The 25,573-nt window shown below is 43.6% G+C and overlaps 1 protein-coding gene across 1 annotated transcript in view; it reads right to left on the bottom strand.

Moving 5' to 3' along the window:
• Nucleotides 1–3,013: 3,013 nt before the first annotated feature.
• HS6ST3 (heparan sulfate 6-O-sulfotransferase 3) overlaps nt 3,014–25,573 on the bottom strand; it is a 697,920-nt gene continuing 675,360 nt past the window's right edge. The window contains exon 2 of the mRNA XM_061133237.1: nt 3,014–3,722. Within this exon, the coding sequence (XP_060989220.1) occupies nt 3,014–3,722 (709 nt within the window). The remainder of the gene's footprint in view (nt 3,723–25,573) is intronic.

Genomic DNA, 25,573 nt, shown 5'->3' with positions numbered 1-25,573 from the left:
ACAAACTGCATCCTCACCTCTTCATTTCTATCAACAGAGGATCGCAGGGAGAGGACGAGTGTGCTGCTTTAGAATGAAATGATACGAAGGAGGACATTCATGTTGGTCTTTTTAATTTGCTCAGCACTGGCCTCGGGCCAATGCAGAGAGATGGTTTCTCCTCTGAACATCCTGATACTGGGTCTCCAGCGGAGTCTCACACATCACGCCTTCAGCAGCGAGGCCACGGAAAGCCTTTGGATAGAAACCCTGAGGCACCTAAGGAACGGTGTGAAGTTAGCAGAGGCTGCCTTCAAGTCTCAGCTAGGCACGGATTCTCTGCCAAAAATGTAAAGGGAGTTTAAAAGAAACAATCTGAACACTTTCAAACTTGTTTTGATTTTCCACATGACAAAACACTGGATTGTTAGCGTGTATGTGTGTGTGTGTGTGTGTGTGTGTGTGTGTGATTCACAGCGAGAGGCAGAACAATAATTTGCAGCTCTGCCATTCTAGGCAGCATTAGATCTTAGCATTGAAATGGGAAGACAGAGAGAAAGCTGCTCATTAATCCCAGTAGCAAGCCTCCTTTCTCACTACTTTAGGAACAAATCATCAGGAAGGGAGACACTAATATTTTGTGAGCCTAATCTCTATCAGCTAACAAGCTATATTTTTGGCCCCTTTAACCCACCCCATCTATGGCTTAAGAAGTACAATTGCCTATAAAGCCATCAGTCTCTCAGCTCCTTGATGGATGAGTGATTTGGAGGAGGCTGGACTCACCCCAGGTGACATGGCACTGGCTTGGAGCTATCACACTCAGGGGGGTTAGACACAGACCCTTCTGGACAATAATGGGTGGTTTCTAGCACGACTGGCAGGAAGCTATTATCCCATATGGAAAACATTATGGAGACAAAAAAAGAGTTTGCCCTCTGCAGTTAGCCAAATCTAGCTCACAACCCATGAGGAAGCTACTTATTGTCTGTGAATCTCACTTTCTACATCGTAAAATTGGGACAAACAGTATCTACCTTCTTGTGAATAGATCTGAGTTATGAAAAGGGCCTCCCAAAATTCCTGGCGCAAGGGAGGTCCCAGTAATGCTTTTCCTCCCATGAGAGATGAAGCCAAGGGTAGTATCAGAAATATCTAAGCCTCTTCTCCAGAACTCTTTTTTTGATGGAGACACCAGGCTCCCCTCTGTGCAGGCGAGTGCTCCATGAATGTGGGTTGATTAACTCTCAACCCCAGAGAGAGTATTCTGGAGGCTGAGACGCGGCTTATGTAAAGCTGGCTTAAACATCAAACATGTTGGATATCAGTGAAATAGGCTTTTCAATCTGATTTAGGGGGTTCACTCATTTTGCCTTCAGCTCCTTGAAAGGATTGATCAGATCAGTCTGTTGTGAAACTTTCTACTCACTCTGATCCCCTACTAAATGCTAGGCAAAGGTTTTCTACTCCCTATGCCATATTTCTCCTCTTATTATTCAAAGACATTGGGTTGTAGCTGTGGCTGGGAAGAGGTGAGAATAAGAGTGCTCAGGGCTGGTGCACTGGGAAGACCCAGAGGGAAGGGATGGGGAGAGAGGTGGGAGGGAGGATCAGGATGGGGAACTCATGTAAATAATGGCTGGTTCATGTCAATGTATGGCAAAAACCACTACAATATTGTAAGTAATTAGCCTCCACCTAATAAAAATAAATGAAAAAAAAAAAAGAAGAAGCACTTGGCAATGTAGCACATTTTTTTCTGACCACACTCTCACAACAGGTAGAGATCATGCATGGAGAAAAAAATAATACCAGGCTACAGATATTCAAATGTTGGGAGGTAGAGTCTTTCTAAACTCCTGGAGTAAACACGCACTGCATTCCATGTCTCATGGCCTAAGTCAGAGTTATTTTTTAAGTTAGTGATCTTGACTTTATTTTGCATACATGCTAGCTGAGCTCCTATACTAAAGGCCAAATTCCTTTTAAGTGTCTTTTCCTCTATGACAGTAGAGTTTCAAACCTGGCAGTGCTGTATCAGATAAGAGGCCTGCTCCAAATAGGAAAAACTCTAAAATAGCCCTCATTAAAAAGCTAAGGTTCTGCAGTCAGATTGGAAATGGTGGACAGGTAGTTATCCTCCTGCTTTTCTCCCTTCTTAATTTATCTTTCATTCCTTATACTGAAAATAAAAAATGGTGAAGGGTGTTCTCCTTAGGTATTCATTAATAAGCCTGTTCTCTCCTGAATGTCCTTACCCACCTTCCTTTCTCTGGGGCCACAGGCACACACCTCCTGAATCTACTAGCCTTTCCATAAAAGATGGGGGAGAAGCATGGCTCCGGGATAAGATGCAGAGGATGTGAGTCTGCAGTGATGGTCAGTAGCAGGGTAATCGTGTTGAAAAACAACCATAACAACAAAACACGTTACACTACTTATGATTTAAACCACACTCAAATAGAGTTCAAAGATGAGAGCCAACAGCTGAGAGAGTTGGCCTTAAACCTCATGGGAAGGCTGAAAAAGCCTTCTCTTCCTCTCTCTTTCAACAGCAGTATTTCCATTAAAGAGACAATATGAACCGATCAGTTTCAGCAGAACATCCAAGCCACAATTTGGCTTTTCATGTGTACTTGAGTAGGTTCCAATTGCCCAACCTACCATCTGGGCTGCTGCTGCTGCTGCAAAAAGAAAAAAAAAAAAAAAAAAAAAACCAATCCCAAGGACTCTTTCCTTTGTTGATACTTTGCCCCTTGACCTGCTAAAGAGGTCTATCCCGTTGGGTGCATTCCTTACCCTACTTAATATCACAGATTGGCAAATGTCAGGAAAAAAAAAAAAACCCAGATGGATCATCTCTGGCTGGGAAAAGGTGAAGACAGAGAGGCAGCAAGGCGGGGGAGCGGGTCCCAAGCAAGCCACCTACGGGCCGGACGTCCTCGGCGTGGTCCCACGTTCTCCAAGGTGAGGCCAGGGCGCGGGCTCAGGCTGCCCCTTCCGCGGGAGGAGAGGGCGGCGGCCGGGGGCGGGGTCACCACCTGACCACCTGGCTGTTGTAGTCCTCCGTGACGGCCGCCCCGGGGCTCCCCTCCTGCCTGGGCGCGCGGTGGCCCCTGTGGTCTCGCTGCAGCCGGCGCTCCCCGCGTCTCCTCTGCCGGTCCCTCTGGCGCTGCAGCTGCTTGGTGCGGTGGTAGCGCTGCTGGAAGAGATCCTTGGCGTACTCGTAGAGCTGCACATCGAGGAAGTTGAGCTCCTCGATGCGCCGGCGGGCGCCCTCGTTGATCTCCACGTTGGAAGCCCGCGTGATGTTGAACTGCGTGAAGGGGGAGATGAACTGGAGGTTGAATGTCCTCTCAAAGAGGAACTGCGTCTTGCGCTGGAACTCCGTGAGCCCGAAGAACGCCATGTTCTTGAGGTTGCTCTTGGCGCTCTGCAGCAAGATGGCATTCCTCTCGCTCTCGTTCATGAAAGTCAAGTTGTAGCAGCCCACCAGGCTGAGGTCGGCCAGCATGCGCACCTGGCGGTTGTTGGCCAGGTTGTAGGTGCAGTCCATGAACTCCCGCAGGCTGACCCCGGACCAGTCGTCCCCGGGGTAGCAGGTGGGCAGCTCGTCCGGGGTGGGGCTCCTCCCGTCGCACATGTGGAGGGAGGTTTTCCACGTGGCCCCTCTCTGGACGTGTTTCCACTCGCTCAGGTATCGGGACACCGGATCCCGCAGCATGGTGATGTAATAGAAATTCCTGGAAGAGATGAGGGGGAGAGCGTCAGTCCTCCGGAAGGACAACCCTGGGCACTCGGGCCTCTGTAGCCTTTATATCAGCATTGAGTCCATGGACTTGTCTGCCAAACGGTCACCTGAGAATGTCCTTCCAGTGCTCACGTGAGTGGCTGTTAGGCCAATGTTCCTCTCTGTGCATGTTTCTGTAAACCTGCATGAATGGGTTTTCGGTACCATTTGCTGCGTTTTTTTTCTTTCTGCTACAGTGTGGGCAGCCTACTCCAGTATTCTTTGCCTGAAGAACTCCATGGACAGAGAAGCCTGGTGGGCTACAGTCCATGAGGTTGCAAAGAGTCCGACAGGATTGAGCGACTTCTGCTCACTCACAGTGTGGGGAGGGCTGGGGTTGGGGGAAATAGTTCATGCCTTCATGCAGTAATTATTCACTGATAAATTACAACCGGCAAGAACACCTTACTTTAAGGAAACTCACCATGATTATTGAAAACCCAAATGATATTTCATCTGATCCTTCTAAAATTTTATCTGATATTTTATCTACTACTAAAAGGTACTTTTGTAGTAGATATTGGGGACTATTTGATAGGGAAATGTGCAAGGGGGTTAAAATGATTTATCCAAAGCAGGAGACTAGAAAGCAAAGCGGAAAGCCGAGTCTCCTTAATCTTTTCTGGGTTAAGAGGTAGGTGGGGTAGGGGAAAGATGTGTTGTGTGGAGACTAACATTTACTGAGCACTTACTATGTGCTGGAAACTGGACGAGGTGCTTTGTGGGTACTGGCACAGATAACCTTCAACATAACTTGTAAAATGGGTTTTGTCATGACTTAAAAAAAAAACAAAAACAACAAAAAAACAAAACCTGAGAACACAGAAGTGAAAAATACAGCCCAAGATCCTAAAGCAAATGAATACTTGAACTGTGATAAAATTTATGCCTATTTGATTTCAAAGCTTCTGTGCTTTCCTGGGCAGCAAATTTTAAAAACAAAAAATGTAACTAATATTTATTGAATGCCTATCAATTGTCAGGTGCTGTGGTTCTTAACAATCACCGGTGTCATCTCATCTGATGGCACCTAATGGAGCACAGAGAAGAGATACATTTTATAAATGGTTAGCTCCAGAATGATTAGGTAAAGATCAGGGTACAACTGGCTCAAAAGCACAAGAGAGATGTGAAGAGGCCAGAAGGGATTTGGAAAATCGACAGATAGAGACACAGCAGTAGGCATTAGAGAAAAGCAAATATTGATTCCAAGTCAGGAAAATCCTTCTCATCATTTGAGCAGCTGCCAAAGGAGCGGGATGCCCACCCCACCTCTGTCACCAGGAGTGACACTCAGGATTTGCCCTGGATGGACAAAAACAGCTCTGAAAAGTTCTGAAAAGAACGCTGCTTCCCCTGACAATCTAAACTGTACTAATATATATATATATATATATATATATATATATATATATATAGCTAGTAAAAGCAATGACAAAAATAAGGAATTGAAGTGTTAGTCACTCAGTCACGTCTGACTCTTTGCGACTCCCATAGACTGTGGCCGCCAGGCTCCTCTGTCCATGGAATTCTCCAGGCAAGAATGCTGGAGTGGGTAGCCCATCCCTTCTCCATGGGACCTTCCCAATCCAGGGATTGAATCTGTATCTCCCACATGGCAGGCTGATTCTTTACCATCTGAGCCACAAGGGAAGCTGGCGCTCTGTACTCTTTTTCATGCTGCTTTTTAAAAAAGGAATTGATGAGCTATATTTAAAACAATACATTTACTGTATTCAGTTATTTTGAATGTCTAGCCAGACAGTTTTGAAATGTGCTAAAGAAACTGTGGTATTGGAGAGACTCTTTAGAATCCCTTGGACTGCAAGGAGATCCAACCAGTCCATCCTAAAGGAAATCAGTCCTGAATATTCATTGGAAGGACTGATGCTGAAGCTAAAGCTCCAATACTTTGGCCACCTGATGCGAAGAACTGGCTCATTGGAAAAGATCCTGATGCTGGGAAAGATTGAAGGCAGGAGGAGAAGGGGACAAGAGAGGATGAGATGCTTGGATGGCATCACCGACTTGATGGACATGAGTTTGGACAAGCTCTGGGAGTTGGTGATGGACAGGGAAGCCTGGTGTGCTGCAGTCCATGGGGGTCACAGAATTGGACACTTCTGAGTGGCTGAACTGAAAGAAAATCCAAAATCTTAAGTAATACTCTCATCCCTTTAAATCAGGAAGAAGAATGTACTGAAACCACCACAGAAAGGCCAGCCTGAGCCCTGCTTTGCCAATCACCATTTTTACATTACTCTGTTGTCTTTCTCTATGACAGATTGACAATTCCATCAGTGGGGGAAAATTTCCCAAAAGGTCTGAAGGGAAAGCTGAAAATGACTGACATTGTTTCTGGGCTCCACAAGGAAAGGCTGACAATAAAGATTTTTCAGGATATTATATGGTTGAATGTCATATGACACGTCATTATTAATCCTGCTTTGGTCCTATGTTGAAACTTGTTCACATTTCAGTTCTACAAGCAGAGACTTATTTTTATTTGACAGTGATATAATAAATATATAAACACAATGATGATGATGGTGGTTATAATGTAACTTAGGTGAGTTAAGGAACTCAAACTCATTAGGACAGAATACCTTACATCAGAGAGATCTTTGCTTGGATGAATAGGATCACAAATGGGAAATTTATAATTTTTCTGGTTAGTTGGATAAAATGGAAAACGCACAAAAAAGGATTTAAATGAAAAAAATGACAATTAATTGACAAGACTTAACCCCATTTATGTGTCTCAAATTTATACACAGTTCAGATTTTTAAAATAATCTAAAAAGCTGTGAGATTTTAGGGCTGAGAATGACAAATGTTTGTGGCATAAAGGGTTAACTGGAACCAGCTGCTGGAATCTGAGAAGCTGTTGTCTCACTTCGAAAAAATTGCCAAAGAATTCCCAGTGCCTTTGCTCCATCGGAAATGCACATGGTCTCCAAGCTGACTGAAACTAGCATACACTTAAAATGGTCTTGGTTTCAAATTTTATTCAATGTAACAATATGTTGAAACAATGATTAGGCAAATTGTAGGGTGATGTTAATACAAGTAAAATCATTCTCAAATGTCTGCAGGTTCTACTAGCCAAATAGGTCAGGGGTCCATTTTTAAGTAAAACTAACTCTGACATCAAGGCACAAAAATGTCCTAGTGGGACATTCATACTGATAAAGTACAGAGTTGTCCCCTCCACGGTTCTGGAGCCAAGTGCCTGAGAGCATTTGGGTGTTGCTTTAGTCAGACATATTCTCCTGCATGGTTTCTTGTAATCCTGCAAAGCAGTCACGATAGAAAGCTAAAAACAATAGGATTGAAGAACATCCAACTATTGAAGGAAAAAAAAAAAATCACAATTTGACTCATCAAATCATTTTTTCTCATTTCTATTTTTTCCTGTACTTTCATTTGCTTTTCTACTCTCAGCCAGAAAACTTCAAGGTCACTGATGAAATGATGTTCACCTCCAGGCCACAGGTCCGGCCTCATATGTACAAGCTTCACTCCAGTTTCATGAATCTCCTCCCCTCTCCCAAATGATGGAACCTCATTTTCTTCTGCTCCTGCCCAATTCAATTTCTAAAGAAAATTCTTAAAAAACAAAAAAAGACCAACCTAAATATTTTATTTTTCATTTTATTTTTCAAATTTTTATTTTATATTAAAGGATAGTGGGCTAACAATGTTATACTAGTTTTAGGCATACAGCAAGATGATTCAGTTATGCATAAACATGTATCTATTCTTTTTAAAATTCTTTTGCCATTTAGGCTATTACAGAACATTGAGCAGAGTTCTCTGTGCTATACATTAGGTCTGTGTTGATAATCTATTTTAAATATAGCAGTGTGCACATGTCAATCCCAAATTCCCAATCTATCCCAACCTAAGGAAAATTCTTAAAAATACCCTAAAATCTGCAACTTTCCTTTTCAAGCCTTCCTGGTTCGACAGCACAATGGAGGGCAAAACCAAGACCAGAGAAGGACAAGCAAGCTCCCCAGGAAAGGCCGTGTGGCCGCATGCAGAGGTCCTCCCAGAACCCAGGCCCTTTTGACAGTCCCCTAAACAGAGGCAGAGCTCCATCTGTTCAAACACTTAAACACTATTTAAACTGTTAAACATTTTTCAGTTAAACTCTTCCCAGATTTTGGAAACATTAATAAGTAGACTATGATTTCCTCCCTTCACCCATCCATTCACTCACCTAGGAATCCTCCAAACATTAATTGAGCCCCCAGTTATTTGCCAAGCACTGGCTTCCCAGATGGTGCTAGTGGTAAAGAATCTGCCTGTTAATGCAAGATATGTAAGAGACCCGGGTTCGATTCCTGGGTCAGGAAGATCCCCTGGAGACAGCATGGCCATCCACTCCAGTATACTTGCCTAGAGGATCCCATGGACAGAGGAGAGTCCGGCAGGTTACGGTCCATAGACTCGCAGTCAGACACGACTGAATTGACTTAGCACACACGTGCGCACGGGGCTAAACAGTGGGGACCCCAAGATCACCAAGACATGGTCCTCAAGGAGATCTCAGGCCAGAGATTTTGGTAAAGTGGGACAGATGCTAACCACCAAGTTAAGGGACTGTTCTGTCAGTATCCCTGGATCAGAAAGATCCCGAGGACGGAGACTTTGTCTTAATGACAGCTTGCTGCCTGCAGATTTCCTGTTTGCCACCTGCCTCTTTGAGAGTTTGGACAAATTCATGTAAGAATGTCTGAAAAGCAATTACAGCTCTTTAGAATAATTACTCTTGTGAGCCCAGGTTAAAGATGGCACAGCCTTGTGTACTCAGGAAACTTGGAGCACTTTGGTTAGTTCAGTGATCATTTCAGCTGACGATTGTTATAGGGACCATCATGGCTTACTATAGTGTAAAGACTAGGAGCATGTGCTTTTTGGTCTCTTGCTCGGCTGTAAGGTAATCCTATTAAAAAATTCAAAACACAGCACAAGGACATGACTGCCTTCCCTCAGTCTTTGACTTTTCCTTTACTCATTTGCATCCCGCTCATCTTTCCTGGCCCAGCTCAAGCCTCATCTCCACCCCCCCTGGCTTTTCCAGCCCTGAGGGTTTACTGCATCACTTACTGCACTTTTAACATGCGTATGAAAGTCCTGTTCACATCTCCCCTTTAAGTTCCTTTTTGATAACTGGACGTTAGGCCTGGTGCCCCACAGCACCTCCACAGAGTCCTGCTCACTGCAGATATTCAATAAATGATGCCATGCAAAAGAAATGACCTTCAAAGGAGATAAGCACATTCTAATGACTAAGGTTAATATTGCCTTTGACAAATAGGCCCTTCTTTTTTCCCCATAAAAACTAATCCGATACTATTTCTGAACGCCCAAAACATGTGAAAAGTGTAAAAAGACATAGAATCTTCTAATCCATCCATCATTCAATCATGATGGTTAATATGCAGAGAGAGTCATGAGAGGCTTTAGGTAAAAGGCAGAATATTTCATACACCAGATAGTTATTAGAAATGAGATTTTTTAAATGCTAAATTTAGTGGTTTTCTTCCCTTCTGCTTCAAGAACCTGTATTTCACCAAGCAGTTTATTGTATTTATAATTGCTCATTTCTTTAATTAGCAAGTCATTTAATTAACATATGGCTTATTGAGGGTTTTGTGTGTGTGTGTGTGTGTGTGTGTGTGTGTGTAAGGAGCTGCTCTAGGAAATGTAGAGAATAAAAAAAAAGAATAAAATGGCCTCAAAGTGTTATAAATGTAAGAGTGGTAAATTAGAAAAAAAAAAGAGGCATTGATTAGCAAGTCATGGAGGTAAAGAGTGGACAAAGAATACTTAAGAGAATATTTCAGTAGGTACAGAGAGCAGAGTGGCCTAATGAGACCAGCAAGTTCATGTTGTGCATTTCACTGAACGTTTGTCAATAAACGAATGAATGAAAAGAGGGACGTAAGCTCCAACTTATTGGAAAAGACCCTGATGCTGAGAAAGACTGAAGGCAGAAGAGGGCCACAGAGGAAGAGATGGTTGGATGGCATCACTGAATGGACATGAGTTTGAGCAAACTCCAGGAGATGGTAAGGAACAGCGAAGCCTGGCGTGCTGCAGTCCATGGGGTCACAAAAAGTCAGACATGACTTGGTGACGAAACAACAACAGACTGGAACAGGGGGCTTCCCAGGCGACGCTAGTGGTAAAGAACCCATGATTTTGTTCCCTGGGTCGGGAAGATCCCCTGAAGGAGGGTGTGGCAATCCACTCCAGTCTTCTTGCCTGGAAATCCTCACGGACCGAGGAGCCTGGTGGGCTACAGTCCATGGGGTCTCACAGAGTCAGACATGACTGAAGTGACTTAGCATGCATGCAGACAAACTGGAACGGGATACTGAGGTCGGTTTGCTGTGAGTTCTGCAGGCACCTGTGCATTGCCAAAGTAAGAAAAGTGTTGATGTGGGAAGCTTCATGGAGCAACAGAGTTTTCGAGGGACGAAAGTAGGCAGAGACCAGGAAAGACATTGGACAGCCCTGGCGAGAGACCAGCAAGGAAGAACCCAGAACTGTGGGTACTGATGGGAAAGAATCAAGGATGAATTATAAAACTATCATATGCCCCACCTTCACCGTTCGTTCCCCTTCCTCACCGCCAGTCTTCTCTAAACCACCTTTTCCTCCTCCGTATGCCCTCCTTCCCTTCTATCTAATCCTTCCATTTCGGTTCTGTGATGGAAAAGAGGCAGTACAGGTATGCACCCGGAAATGGTAACTGAGGAGTAGAAGGCCCTGGAATCACTGTGCCTCTGCTGATTAAAAAATATTCCCTTTCATGAGGCTATGACATGCCTATCCAGTAAGAACACATTTGAAGGAAACTACAAAATGCCAGGTTCACAATGAGGGTTAATCATATTCCTTCGACCACCAGCTTAGTGCTTGTAAAATCTAGCAACACAGTTAATATTGCCACAACGCACAGTTCAAAGCAATCATAGAAACCAGCTCAACTAGATACTCCTCGCTTCAGCCTCCTGTGATGTCCTCAGCAGAAGGTATCTGCTCCCCCAATCCCACCCCCGGAAACCTGTACTGCTCAAGCTTTTATCTTCATTCTGCGGACCAGGGAATGTCTTATCCCTTGAGCTGGCTTTATACATCACTCATTCTTCAGCCTTCAGAGCATCTGATACATGACCTTGTACATGATGGGTGTTTAGCTGTTCAATGTTCATGGAATTAATAAATAGATACATTTTATCAGCCACCATTTTAGGAGTTCTCGTGGTGATTGTCCCCAGGAAACTGAACTTGTTGGTGCCTTGACCTGCAAAAGTAGCCCAGGCTAATGATTTCCCTTAGCCTAGACCTTAGGAAATGTATGAGAAACAATCAATTTCTCCTCCTTCTTCTTGTCCTACAGACTTTTATTTTGTAACCTATTGTTCTGTGTTTTCTGTTTTAATTTTTCCAATGTTGTGTTGATTTCTGCTGTACAAAAACGTGAAGCAGCCATAATATTATTTAACTTCTGTGCAGAGGACGTCACGAGAGACGCCGGGCTGGAAGAATCACAAGCTGGAATCAAGATTGCCGGGAGAAATACCAATAACCTCAGATATGCAGATGACACCACCCTTATGGCAGAAAGTGAAGAGGAACTAAAAAGCCTCTTGATGAAAGTGAAAGAGGAGAGTGAAAAAGTTGGCTTAATGCTCAACATTCAGAAAACTATGATCATGGTATCTGGTCCCATCACTTCATGGGAAATAGATGGGGAGACAGTGGAAACAGTGTCAGACTTTATTTCTTTGGGCTCCAGAATCACTGCAGATAGTGATAGCAGCCATGAAATTAAAAGACACTTACTCTTGGAAGGAAAGTTATGACCAACCTAGACAGCATATTAAAAAGCAGAGACATTACTTTGCCAACAAAGGTCCATCTAGTCAAGGCTATGGTTTTTCCAGTGGTCATGTATGGATGTGAGAGTTGGACTGTGAAGAAAGCTGAGCATCGAAAAATTGATGCTTTCGAAGTGTGGTGTTGGAGAAGACTCTTGAGAGTCCCTTGGACTGCAAGGAGATCCAACCAGTCCATCCTAAAGGAGATCAGTCCTGGGTGTTCATTGGAAGGACTGATGTTGAAGCTGAAACTCCAATACTTTGGCCACCTGATGAGAAGAGCTGAGTCATTGGAAAAGACCCTGATGCTGGGAGGGATTGGGGGCAGGAGGAGAAGGGGGCAACAGAGGATGAGATGGCTGGATGGCATCACTGACTCGATGGACATGAGTTTGAGTAAACTCTGGGAGTTGGTGATGGACAGGGAGGCCTGGCATGCTGCGGTTCATGGGGTTGCAAAGAGACGGACACGACTGAGCGACTGAACTGAACTGATACATATATATATCCCCTCCTTGTTGAGCCTGGCTCCCCTCCCTATAAGGTGGCCTTGGGGACATTGAAGGAGCTCTTTGGCCCTCAGCAGGGAGCAAGCACAGATGACCAGTCCATCCTAAACACAAGCTGATGCTGTAACTGACAGGGACCCCATGGGACCTTTGGGTGTGGGGTACAGGGCTTTCCCCATATCCTCTGCTTTAGCTCCTCTCTGAAGTACCTGTGTTGTTTACTTGCTAAGTTGTGTCTGACAACTGTAGTCCACCAGGCCCCTCTGTCCAGGGGATTTTATAATAGTATTTGATGCACATTTCCTGTGTTGTTTTGCAGATGTAAACAACCTCCCCTTCTCCAACCAGTGGAAGAGGCTAACTACTTGATGACCTTAAGTCCATAAAGCCAGGCCTTCTGGAACCTAAAGACTGAGAAAGTTAACCCCTGTGACCCCACCCTGCTGCCTCACCATCAGCCAGTCAGAGAGCTGTGCACCAACTGATCACAGACCCTGCGACCCCCCTTACCTCCTCACCTGGCTTTTAGAAGTCCTTTGCATGCCAAGCTGCTTCAGTCGTGTCCGACTCTTTGCAACCCTATGGACTGTAGCCCTCCAGGCCCCTCTGTCTATGGGATTCTCCAGACAAGAATACTGGAGTGGGTTGCCATGCCCTCCTCCAGAGAATCTTCCCAACCCGGGGATTGAACCTGCGTCTTTTACGTCTCCCAGGCATAAGGTTCTTTACTGCTGAGCCACCCCTAGAAGTCTTTTGCCAAAACACTTTGGGGAACTCGGAGCTTTTTAGGTCAGGAGCCACCTGTCTCATCCCTTTGCAGGGCCCTGCAATAAACCTTTCTCTGCTCCAGACTCCTTCGTTTCAGTTTGTTTAGCCTCACTGTACTTTGGGCACATGAACTTGTGTTAAACAATGTATGCATTTTTAAAACGTGAAACTTAGGTCTCCCGCCCCGCTGTGCTGTGTGCAGGAGTCATTTTCCAAATGCTCAGAATGGAATTAATTTCTTGACTCTTTAGAGCCACGCGCTCATTGTGGACCGCCCATTCTTCATTATCTCAGTGGAGTATTATCTGCACTGTTCTGTATCTGATAGGGGGAATCACAGCACTTAGAGCTTGGCAATCAGAATGCCCTTTGACACAGTGATGAAAAGGCCTTTTATTTGAGCCTTGAAAACAAATTAAGGGATTTAAGAATGATGTTCTAAGCAAATGGGAAATTGGGAACGATGATTGTTAAGTGTTGTACTAAAGAACTCTCGGGGGCTGACAATGGCATCTGTCAGAGCGATTGGTTCTAAGGATGTCCGGCATTGTGATGAGAAAATGGGAACATTCACATATCCTTATCTCACCCCACACAGAAATCACGCGTCCCCCACCCAGCTGCAGTCACCTCCTCCCTGACGGCGACTTACTTACAGAGCAGCCAGACCCTTTTGACTAAGGAATTTTTATCTGACTTATTACCCAAAGATCTTGACTCTTTTCAGTTGGGAGGATGCTGGGGAGAGGAAAGCCCATAGCGCTTCCCTGCAAAGGAGAAGGCTGGGTGTCCCTCTTCTTCCTGGGGTACCTGGTAACATTAAAGGGAGAATACTTTGGAGGTAGCTGGTCTTTCTTTCTTTCTTTTTTTTAATCATTGATCCCCATGCCTAACCCCAGTTAGAAATGCAGTACATTGCCATTATGGAAAATATGAGCAATGAAAAACCGTAAAAAAAAAAGAGAAGAGAATGAAAATTACTTAGAATCATGTCACTAGGATATAACCACAGTTAAATATCTATTTCTTTTACAGATTTGAGATAATACTGTACGTTGTATTTTTAACATGTATTTAAAACTTAAAAGGGCTTCCCAGGTGGTTCACTGGTAATGAATCTGCCTGCCGATGCAGGAGACACAGTTTTGATCCCTGGGTCGGGAAGATTCTCTGGAGGAGGAAATGACAACCCACTCAAGTATTTTTGCCTGGGACATCCCATGGACAGAGGAGCCTGGAGGGCTACAGTCCATGGGGTCACAAAGAGTTGGACACAACTGAACAACTGAACAAAACCTTAAAAATATGAGGGGAATATATTTTCCATCTTATTTAATATTCTTCCATAGGAGCATAGTGTTCCAATTATGGATGTACCATAATTTATGTGACCAAGCTCCCAGTTTTGGACAAATAAGCTGATTCTATTTGGAGTGGGGGCTACTAGAGACAATAATCTGATGAACTCCTTAAGCCATAAATATTTAGGCAGAGAATAAATAGCTAGAATTTCTGACTGGCTTCCTAGGTGATACTAGTGGTAAAGAGCCTTCTTGCCAATGCAGGAGACAATGGAGACTCTGGTTCAATCACTGGGTCAGGAAGATCCCCTGGAGAAGGAAACGCAAACCCACTGTAGTGTTCTTGCTTAGAGAATCCCATGGACAGAAGAGCCTAGTGCTATACGGTCCATAGGGTTGCAAAGAGTCGGACACGACTGAAGTGATTTAGCTTGCAGAATTTCTGAGTCAAGAGAATTGCCCCTGATAACTCAGTTGGTAAAGAATCTGCCTGCAATGCAGGAGACCCCGGTTTGATTCCTGGGTCAGGAAGATCCGCTGAAGAAGGGATGGGCTACCCACTCCAGTATTCTTGGGCTTCCCTTGTGGCTCAGCTGGTAAAGAATCTGCCTGCAATGCGGGAGACCTGGGTTCCATCCCTGGGTTGGGAAGATCCCCTGGAGAAGGGAAAGGCTACCCATTCCAGTATTCTGGCCTGGAGAATTCCATGGGCTATATAGTCCATGGGGTCGCAGAGTTGGACATGACTGAGCGGCTTTCACTTTCATTCACTTTTCATAATCAAAATGCTGACGTATAGCCAAGTGTGGTCAGCACAGGCAAGGAGACAGCCATTCTCACAGTCGGGAGACAGACCCGACTTCATGGGGTGTTTGGGGACAAGTTCACCTGAAAGTCGAGGGAAGGCCATGAAACAGGCTCTTGGCTCTGCCCCCTCCCAGCTGGGCCGGGAAAGATGCCCTGTTCAGCTCCTAAGCCTAAAAGATGGACATCCTAGGACAGCCAAATGGGGTTTGTGATGTGGTGCTGAGGAAACATTCTTCCAAAAAGATTTGTTTATTCTACACTTAATGAGCAGCTGGAATATCAAATTAGAGGCTAAACATTTGTGGAATCAAATCCCACTCATCAACACTGCAGCTATATTAAAGCCGACATCTAGATCAGAAAGAGGGAAGTTCCTCACCCGATTATATTCAGTACCAGTACTTCTGGACACAGCCTCCCTCTTGTGATGGAGCTCTTCTGCAAGTCTATGTATCAGCAGGGCTTCCCAGGTGGTGCTAGTGGTAAAGAACCCATTTGCCAATACAGGAGACATAAGAGATGTGTGTTTGATCCCTGGGTTGGGAAGATCCCCTGGAGGAGGGCATGGCAACCCAGCCCAGGATTCTTGCCTGGAGAATCCCAGGGACAGAGGAGCCTGGTTGGTTACGGTGCACAGGGTTACAAACGGTCGGACCCAACTGGGGCAACTTAGTACAGAGCACAGCTATCAGCTAACTTTAATAATGGGAAACTGCACATGTCACTAAACCAACCAAGCAAAAGCACGAAATAAGAGATTTTTGGAAGATACCGGTCATTGGTCATTTTTCTAAGAGGAATAGTCAACCCCTCAACCCAGTTCACCAGGAAAAAAAAAGGTAGAATTTCTCAGTAAGATGCCATTTTAAATCTTGTCACATGGCTTCTTTGTATTGACACAAATCCTGGGAGCCTCAGACTCGCGAAAATGCCATGGTTTTCAGGTGCTTGTCATATTTGCTTTCAGTTTCCCCCAAGTGGCCGCTGCAAGAATAAATTTCAGGAAATGCATGTTCCAGGGACGTGTTTCTGCTATCTTGCTGAGTACAGTTCCTCCCAGTACAGTTTCAGATGTGCCAGGGAAGGTCCTGCTCTCATGCATTATTCAGGGACTTCTGTGATTATTTGGTTCAGAGGCGCCCTGCTTTGCACTGGCGCGCTGGGACTCGGGCAGGAGGAGTTCTCTAGGCGCTCTGCTCTGCTCTGCAAATCTGTGGTTTATGCATGCGGGCATCCACCTGAAGCCTGGAGCTGCCCCGGCGTGAGATAAGGCCCAATTCAATCTCGGGTGCAGCGCTAATCCCCAGCCAGGCAACACGGAACACCAGATAGCCCACTCAGATTGTGTTATTAGGCCACGCGTGTTCGGTCGCGCTCGCTCTTTAGTTAATTTCTCAGGCGCTGCTTTCAGGGAATGTGGGAATTTCCCAGTAGCAGCGAGGCGGTGTCTTCATTGCCATTGTTTTTTAGCAGCTGATTTGGCAAAGAAAAAAGAAGTCAATCAGGGTATTCCTTCAAGGTCAAGGCATGCGTTTTGATATCTAGGTTTATAGCTGACAGCTTGGGTCCAGGTTTTCCTAAAACATTGCAAGAACCAAAAATTAAATCACCTGTGTCCAGATTTTGCTATGTTCTTCCATGAAAGAGTCTTTCGTGTTAGCATTTTCCTAGATTCTGGCATCAGGTCTGAGGAATCATTTTTAACATATTTAACAAAATACTTAAGAGAGCGCCACCTGATTCCTTCCGGGTTCTCAAAGAAAGAGTGCCTTGAAGGTCATCCCCCAGGCAACAATTTTTTTAAAAAGATTTTTTTGATGTGGACCATTTTTAAAGTCTATTGAATTTATTACAACATTATTTCTGCTTTATGTTTTGTATTTTGACCACAAGGGATGTGGGATTCTAGCTCTCCGATCAGGAATTGAATTTGCACCCTCCCACCCCCACCGAATTATAAAGCAAAGTCTTAACCACTGGACTGCCAGGGAAGTCCCCCCTCCAGGCAATGATTAAAAGCAAGCTAAATTAAAACAAGGAAAGTTTCATGTGAAACAAAAATTGTTATTAATAGCAATAATAATAATGGATAACATTTACTGAGTACATACTATATCAAAGTGAAAGTCAAAGTCGCTCAGTGGTGTCCTACTCTTTGCGACCCTGTGGACTATACAGTTCATTCTCCAGGCCAGAATACTGGAGTGGGTAGTCTTGCCCTCCTCCAGGGGATCTTCCCAACCCAGGGATAGAACCCAGGTCTCCCACATTGCAGGAGGAGTCTTTACCAGCTGAGTCACAAGGGAAGCCCATTATATCAGTGTACAGTTCTAAATGCTTTATTTATTAAAATGAAAATTAAAATTTTTATTGAATTTTCAAATCTAATGTATTTACTGAAGCAAAATTGGTACTAATAGCAATCATAATAATGGACAACATTTATTGAGTGCACACTATGTCCAAGAACATTTCTAAGTACTTCTGTTAATCCCAAGTGGCGCTAGTGGTAAAGAACCTGCCTTCCAATGCAGAAGACGTAAGAGACGTGGGTTCATCCCTGGGCTGGGAAGATTCCCTGGAGGAGGGCATGGCAACCCACTCCAGTATTCTTGCCTCGAGAATCCCATGGACAGAGAAGCCTGGCAGCCTATAGTTCATGGGGTCACAAAGAGTTGGACACGACTGAAGCGACTTAGCATGTGTGCATGCGTTGATCATGCAACTCAACCCTTTGAGTTACATAGGCTTTTAGATGATGTCTGACATTTCATAAAATGATGGGAGTTCCGACAGTCTCCTCCATCATCTTGTGTCAGGCTGTCGTAGAGATGCTTTGTGACTTAATGCATCAGTGGTCTGGGCTTTTGCTAAAGTCGAAGCTCCAGAAGCAAAATTAGCATCTCACAGTGAGGGATTTGTGTTTGCCTGTGGGTAGATGGGAGCGAGGCAGCACACTGTGGGGGCCGGGGGGAGAGAGGCACCAGGCTCCTCTCAGGGTCAGAGGTCAGCTACTCAGAGCTTAGGAGTAGTCCTCAACACACTTTTCCTGAGTTCAGCACACCCTCTCAACTGTGTAAAAAATTCACACTTGAGTAAAGGATGTTAGAGACAAAGGGGAATTTACTGCAGTTCCATTCTTTTCTTCTTCTTTTTTTCCCATTAATTTTTTTTCTATTAATATCTAGTTCATTGACAATGTTGTGTTAGTTTCTGTTGAACAGCAAAGTGATTCAGTTAAACAGATATATACATTCTTTTTTTATATTCTTTTCCATTACGGTTGATTGTAAGGTATTGAATATAGTTCCCTGTATCACTCCCAAGTAACCTGGAAGACAAAAGCTGTAGTCATCTCAGGACAATAAAGTGTGGTTAGAAATAGCCATGCAAGAGAATTCAGATGAAGCCAAAGCTCCTGCAATGCCATAGTTCTTTTTCTGTTTTTAAAATAGGTCTTTTGAAACACAATGCTACAAAGGTGTTCGAAAAAGGTTCTGGGATCCTGACGCTGGCTGATCTGACACCTTTATTCAGGAAGAGAAGATTCAAGGAAAATACAAGTCAAGCTCAACCATTGGGATGGATCATCAGCAAACAATTTCAAACATGTTGGGAGCATCACCTAAGGTGCCATGGAAAGAAAATAGGTTTGAAGTTAGAAAGATACAGGTTTCAATGTAAGGTCCACTTCACATTTGATGTGAGCTGGTCAGTGTATATGACCTCTAGGAGGCTTAGTGTTCACATCTAAAGAGCCAGGGTATAAATGCTTGCCTCATAGGGTTGAGGGAATTAATGATTAAAATAATGACTATAGGAGGTCCAGCAGTAGCTGCTGCATAGCAGACCCTCAATATAAGTCCACACTCTCCGCTTCAAAAGCTTCCCTTCTCCCATATATATCAGAGCTTCAGAAACTACCCAATACAGTGAAATTTTAAATATTAAACAAGCTGCGTTAATAATTTAAAAAATGGCTGATAGTGCTTTTCTATTTGTATAACATACTTATGGTTTCCCAAACACTTTCCTCATCCATTATTTCACTTGATTCTCAGTACAAAATTATGTCAGAGGCAGAATTTACAGATGAGGGAACTGATGCTCGCAGATATGAAAGGATGTTCCCGAGATCAAACAACTAGTGGAGCTGAGACTTTTCTTTTTCTTCTTCAGCTGTGAGACGAGTTTATTTACTTACCTAAAAGTATTTGTTGATTATGTATTTGATGCTAAACACTATATTAGATTCTTGGGGTATAATGGTACACAAGATGCAGCCTGAACTCAATAGCTGACTATGAAGTCGTCTTATTTTGCGCTAGTGTAGTTAAGAGTTAGAAAGAAATTATGATATTAGCTCATTATTCTGTGTTTGAGGATTCCACTGGTTTGTACATTAGCTCATGTTCTCTTTGAAAACCCACTGAAAATGGAGAGTCAGAAGAAATACTAAGATATGGATGGCTTAATGCGTGCATGCTCGGTCGTGTCTGACTTTTTATGACTCCATGGACTGTAGCCAGCCAGGCTCCTCTGTCCATGGGATTTTCCAAGCAAGAGTAATAGACTGGGTTGCCATTTCCTCCCTCTGGGGGAATCTTCCTGACCCAGGGATCAAACTTGCGTCTCCTGAATTACAGGTGGATTCCTTACCATTGAGCTACCAGGGAAACCCGGACACCTTCAGGTAATATTTAAAGTTGTGGGGAAAAAGTCATTCTGGAATAATAAATTATTGTTTCTATGTAGGCAGTTTTGTGGACTTCTGTTTGGAGGCACTAATATGTGGTGGTTTGTCCTCTTGGGGTGCCACAGCCACTGATGATCATTGGTTAGATTGGGGGTCCATGGCCGGTTAGGAACCTGGCCACACAGTAGGACGTGAGTGGTGGGCCAAGTGAGCGAAATTTGTCTATATTGACTGATATTCCTCATCGCTCACAATAACTGCCTGAGCTCTGCTTCCTTTCAGATCCACAAGGGCATTCTGGCCAGTTGTATAATTATTTCCTTATACATCACAATGTAATAGTGGAAATAATCAGGTGGAGAGGGAGGTGGGAGGGGGGATCGGGATGGGGAATACATGTAAGTCCATGGCTGATTCATGTCAATATATGGCAAAAACCACTACAATATTGTAAAGTAATTAGCCTCCAACTAATAAAAATAAATGGAAAAAAAAAAGTGCAGGAGAAATGCAGTGAACTTGAATCATCCCCAAACCATCTCCCTGCCCCCTGCTCCCCAGTCTGTGGAAACATTGTCTTCCTTGAGATCAGTCTGTGGGGATGGCTGTGTTAGAGGACCACAAAATAATGATGCTATAATCTGATACTTTTTTTCTTCAATATTAGCTGCCATGCTTCTATAAAGGCAAATTCTCCCAAACCCCGTAAACTATAGGATCCTCCAAGGTAGATGAATCTTTGACTCATTCTATCTACTGGTTTGCAAAAGAACAGCTTGCTTGCCTAGAATCCTTCAAAAGGGCTTTTTGTTGAAGCTGCTTGTTTGTTTTTATATCATTATGAGCTCATGAATATAAACATATTAAATGAGTTTCAAAACACTGAAGTCATTATTCTTACTGATGTTCAAATTATCTAATTTTTGATCAGTAAAAACTTATGAAAGATGCAACCTGAATCCCCTGGGTGCAACCCCTATAGCCATTTATGTGTCTTCTTAAAGGACCTTGCACCAAAGATCAAGAAAGACGGTGTTAGAGATGGACATTTTCTGCAGGTCCTTAGGAATGGAATGGTTTCTACTCAGCATCTTATCCTGGCCAGTATTACCTGCACACCACAGTCCCCTTTTTTCACTCCCCACCGAGCCAGGTAACTGCAATTTGTGTTCATTACACCTGTGCATTGAAGGGGATATGGACCAGATGCCACCTTTAACTTTCATATGTCCTATCGAGGCCCGAACATCAGGGGTTTTCTCTTTCATTTTTCTTCTTAAGCTCACATGCATGGCAGTTTCCTTGGCGCTGGGAACAAAAGGCAGGGCAAGTGATTCATTTGTGACCAGACGCTAGTGTCACGATATACGCTAATCTAGGAGAAACCAAATGATGCTGCAGGAAATAAAGAAGAGCCCTAATGAGGCTCTCTCCAAAATCTATTTATTCACGATAAGAGCCAGTGACCACATGGACACTCAGCGGCATCTTTTACCCACTCAGCCACGGTGCCTTCCAAAGCATGTCTGTAATTCTGCCTAATTAATAACTCAATGACAGAAATGCAGAAAAAAAATACATGCAGGTTCATTTAAACCTCCCAGAAAAAAAATCAATTGGTTCTGTTTAAACTTTGCCTGGGGTGACCCTTCATCAATTGAAGTACAGAGCACAATGACCTGAAACTGCAAATATTTTTTCTTCAGGCATGATTGAAGTATCAGACAGGAAATAACTTTCAGTATTCATTTCTTAGAGATTTTAAAACACTCAAACAAGGAGACTTATTTTCCCACCTTCCTCTGCTATATGTAAGTCAGGGATAATAAGCTTTAAGATGTTCAAAATAATGTAGCTTGGAGCTGTGCTAGAGATGGCTTCTACCTTTGTGCAATCAATACCTGGATTAAAAATCAGAGGAAGCATCCTTTAAGAAATGGAATAACACAACTGCAACTCCTTTGCTTTGGGAACTTCCCCAGACATATCGCCTCTGCATTTATTATTTATCTTGGTGATAAGAATCTAAGTTTAAGAATCATTAAAATAGAAGTAGCCTGTCCTTTTAACGTTGACACCAGCTACCATCTCTGCATCCTCCATTGAAATGATGTGGAATATGCTAACATTAATCTAAAAAAAAAAAAATTCCAAACTCTAGAGCAAGCAAACAAATGTAACCAAGAAGAAAAACGGGGGATGAATGAACGAATAACAGCAACAATAAACCAGCTCAAAGCTTTTCATCGGTTTTCAGGTTAGGTTTATGACAGCCACAAGAGGGCTCTCAAATCTTTCCAAATGCGAGGTAAGTGCTGAGAGATGTTTTCCTAGTAATTAATTTCCACAAATCAATATTACCTATTAATGTCCATTATAGAGACAAGCCTCTGACTTCTGACACTTTACGCTCAAGTTAAAGAGAGACTTTTCTTATAAAAATTCTAGGGGCCCGCAGTGATTGTAAGTCAAAACCAAAAATGAGTTGCACCTGTGATTTCCTGTGTCTGCTCTAGCATGAAAATTCCCAACACTGCAAATTTCATCAAAGGTTAAAACTGAATTTGAAGCACTGTGTATATAATGGAATACATTGACCTCCAGTGGATTTTAAAGGCTATTCCACCTCTTTTTGCCACATCCTGCATCCCCCAAACAGCCATGGAGGCTGACACATCAAAGTTAAAATGCAGTGACCCTCTCCTGGGGCAGTGAGAAGTTTCTGGAGCCATTAGTTTTGGAGATTTTCAACTCCTGCTGTGAGCTTGATGCCATTGATGGTGTTTACAGCCTGCGCCACAAAAGACACGTGGAAGTCAGAAGGGATTTTAATTTTCTGTTCAAGCTGAAAGGTAGGGCAAAATAGTATATAGCATAATAGATAATGCTGCACATGGGAAGAATGGGAGGTTTCAGCAAATAAGGACAGACTGGAAACATAGCTTTCTCAAAGGTCCAGCAGAAGACAGAATCCCATCAGTCACCCCAACACAGGGAGACTGAACAGAACATCCCATCAGGTTAGTTAAAATATCAAAATCACCTGGTGCAAACTCAGAAAGCCCTGTTGACATGAGATGACTGTGCTTAATTGCTCAGTCAAGTCCGCCTCTTTGTGACTCCTCTGTCCCTGACTCTTTGCTGATGGCCTTTTCTCTAACGGTAAAATGATCCTATGGACAGGCAAGGATGGGTAGCAGTTCTATTGTCAGAGGGCAGGAGTGCTTCCCTAGCATCATGGAGATGTGGTTTTTCTGGCCAGCCTGAAGTCCTGGACCTCAGCACCAGGAGGAGGGCTGAGGAACATGGGGTGGGGGGGGGGGGGGGCGGGCACCGGCTCGGGCCACTGTGTCCCTCCTGATCAGAATGCCCACACCTCATGCTCCTGCATTCACTCATCTCTGAAATTAAGAATTACCATAGAGTAAATTCCTAGTTCAAGAGGGTCAGCATTCTGCCTCTGTCTTGGGCGCTCAAGAGAGCTGTTCTGAAGAAACAAAGTTCTATCTTAGGAAATCTTACACTGCTTGGCATGTGCCCCCAATACAAATGGAACCCAACCTCAGTGTAAACTTGTGGATGTTTTTAGCTAGTACTTTTGGGAGTTGGTGGTTCCCCAAGTTTAATTTCCAGTTTGAAGAGGAGTAATCCCTCTTAATTTGCCTTAATCCTTCTCTTTTAGAATTCCAAAAAGTGCCTTCTGGGAAGCATGATGTATTTTTCAGATCTAATCCAGATTCCATTTAAATCCATCCTCTTTGACACTTTGAGAGTTCCTTTCGTGTTTTCCCACATTTATCCCATCCACCCTGTATACTTTCCCTCATTGATGCAGGCTTGGAATATTGCCCTTTTGGTGGTACAAACCTTGTTAAAGCATTTCGGCCATGACCTGGGATCGACATCTAGTCTAGGGATTGTGTGCACAGACAAGAGCCTTCAGCTGGTACTGACTCAGAGGTCTGCCCTTCCAGAGCGGCAGGCAGGACAGAGACAGACCCTATAATGGAGGCGAAATCCAGCATCAATCAGGATCAAACATCCAGATCCTTAACAGATCGTAACAGATCGTAGGGCACTTTGGTTTTGGACAAAGCACATCCAGTCAAGCTTAAGAATGTATCTTTGTAATACTTTTTGATCTCTGTGCTTCAAATAACTCAAGGACATAAAGATAGGGAATTTCCCCCACCCTAAGAGGAGGCCAAATATTATAGGCTACATATTTGTGTCTCCGTAAAATTCATATGTTGAAACTCTAACCCCTAATGGATGGTAATAGGACATGAGTCCCAAGGGAGGTGATTAAGTTTGGATGAGGTCCTGAGGGCAAAGCCTCATGCTGGGATTAGTGTTTTCACAAGAAGAAAAAGAAACCAGATCTTACTCTCTGCCATGTGAGGAAACAAGAAGACAGTGGTCTGCAAGGAAGAAGTTCCTCACCACACACGGAATCTGCTGGCACCTTGACCTTGAGCTTCCCAGACCCTAGACCTATGAGAAATACATTCCTGTTGTTTAGCCACCCAGTATGTGGCATCTTGTTGTAACATCGGAGCTGATTATTAGAGCAAAGGTGGGTGTTCTAGAGAAAATAAGGGAATTCTTCCTCCATTAGGCTTCTCTTCTCATAGAGCATCTGGTTACAGTAGTATGTGACCACACTAACACCAGATCTCTAAAGAAATTAAATGACTAAACAATCCATTGCAATAAAAGAGTTTGGGAGTGAGGCTTGGAGAACTAGTCTTTCTCAGTTTAGATATCACTAGCCCAACTGCCAGTCTTACTAATCAACACAAATCCCATCATCAATCCCTCACTGAAAAAAAATGTTTTAGGTTGAATTGTTTCCTCAAAAGATGGTGATATCTTAGTTCCCAGTACCTGTGACTGGGACTTCATTAGGAAATTGGATCTTTGTAGAGAATCAGGTAAAGATGAGGTCATAAGGGTGGGCTCTGATTCAATATCACTGGTGTCCTTTTGTGCGTGCTAAGTTGCTTCAGTCCTGACTGACTCTGAGCAATCTTATGGACTGTAGCCGCCAGGCTCCTCTGTCCATGGGATTCTCCAGGCAAGAATACTGGAGTGGGTTGCATGCTCTCCTTCAGGGGATCTTCCTGACCCAGGGATTGAACCCACGTCTCTTGACATCTCCTGCATTGACAGGCAAGTTCTTTACAACTAGCGCCACCTAGGAAGCCCCGATGTCCTTATACAGAGAGGAAACTTGGACACAGAGATAGACACCATGAAGAAGGAAGACAGTGTGAAGACCTAGGGAGAAGCTGGCCATCTATAAGCCAAAGAATGTCTGAGGCTACCAAAAGCTAGGAGAGCACATGAGACAGATGGTGGCTCCAAGCCTCAGAAGGACCAACCTTGCCCGCACCTTGTGTGGACATCTAACCTCAGAGCTGGAGGAGAATAAATTTCTGTTATTTAAGCTTGGAGTGCTTTAACGGTAGTAGCAAAACTAATGCAAAGGGAGACTTTTATTGGAGAAACAGATGAACAGACCTAATGGCAGAGGAATTCTCACTACCTGCACTTATTAAAACTGTTTTTTATTTCTACATATGAATGGATCATGAAGGATGATTAAACATTTGAGGAAAAAATGAGCAAACTGAATAACTGCCTGGAAGAAATCGGTAATTTAAGAAACAAAAATATTATTGTGACTCTTGAGAGAAGTGACTGCACCATTAAATAAGAATAGGATAGGAGGAAACAAAGCACCAAAGATTTCTTAGAAATTAATTTATATGTTGGGCCTGAAAATAGTCAACAGTCAGAATAAACCCGCCAGATATGATAGG

Source organism: Dama dama, chromosome 30, assembly GCF_033118175.1.
Source record: "Dama dama isolate Ldn47 chromosome 30, ASM3311817v1, whole genome shotgun sequence".
Lineage (NCBI taxonomy): Eukaryota > Metazoa > Chordata > Mammalia > Artiodactyla > Cervidae > Dama > Dama dama.
This window is presented reverse-complemented; position numbering and strand designations above follow the sequence as displayed.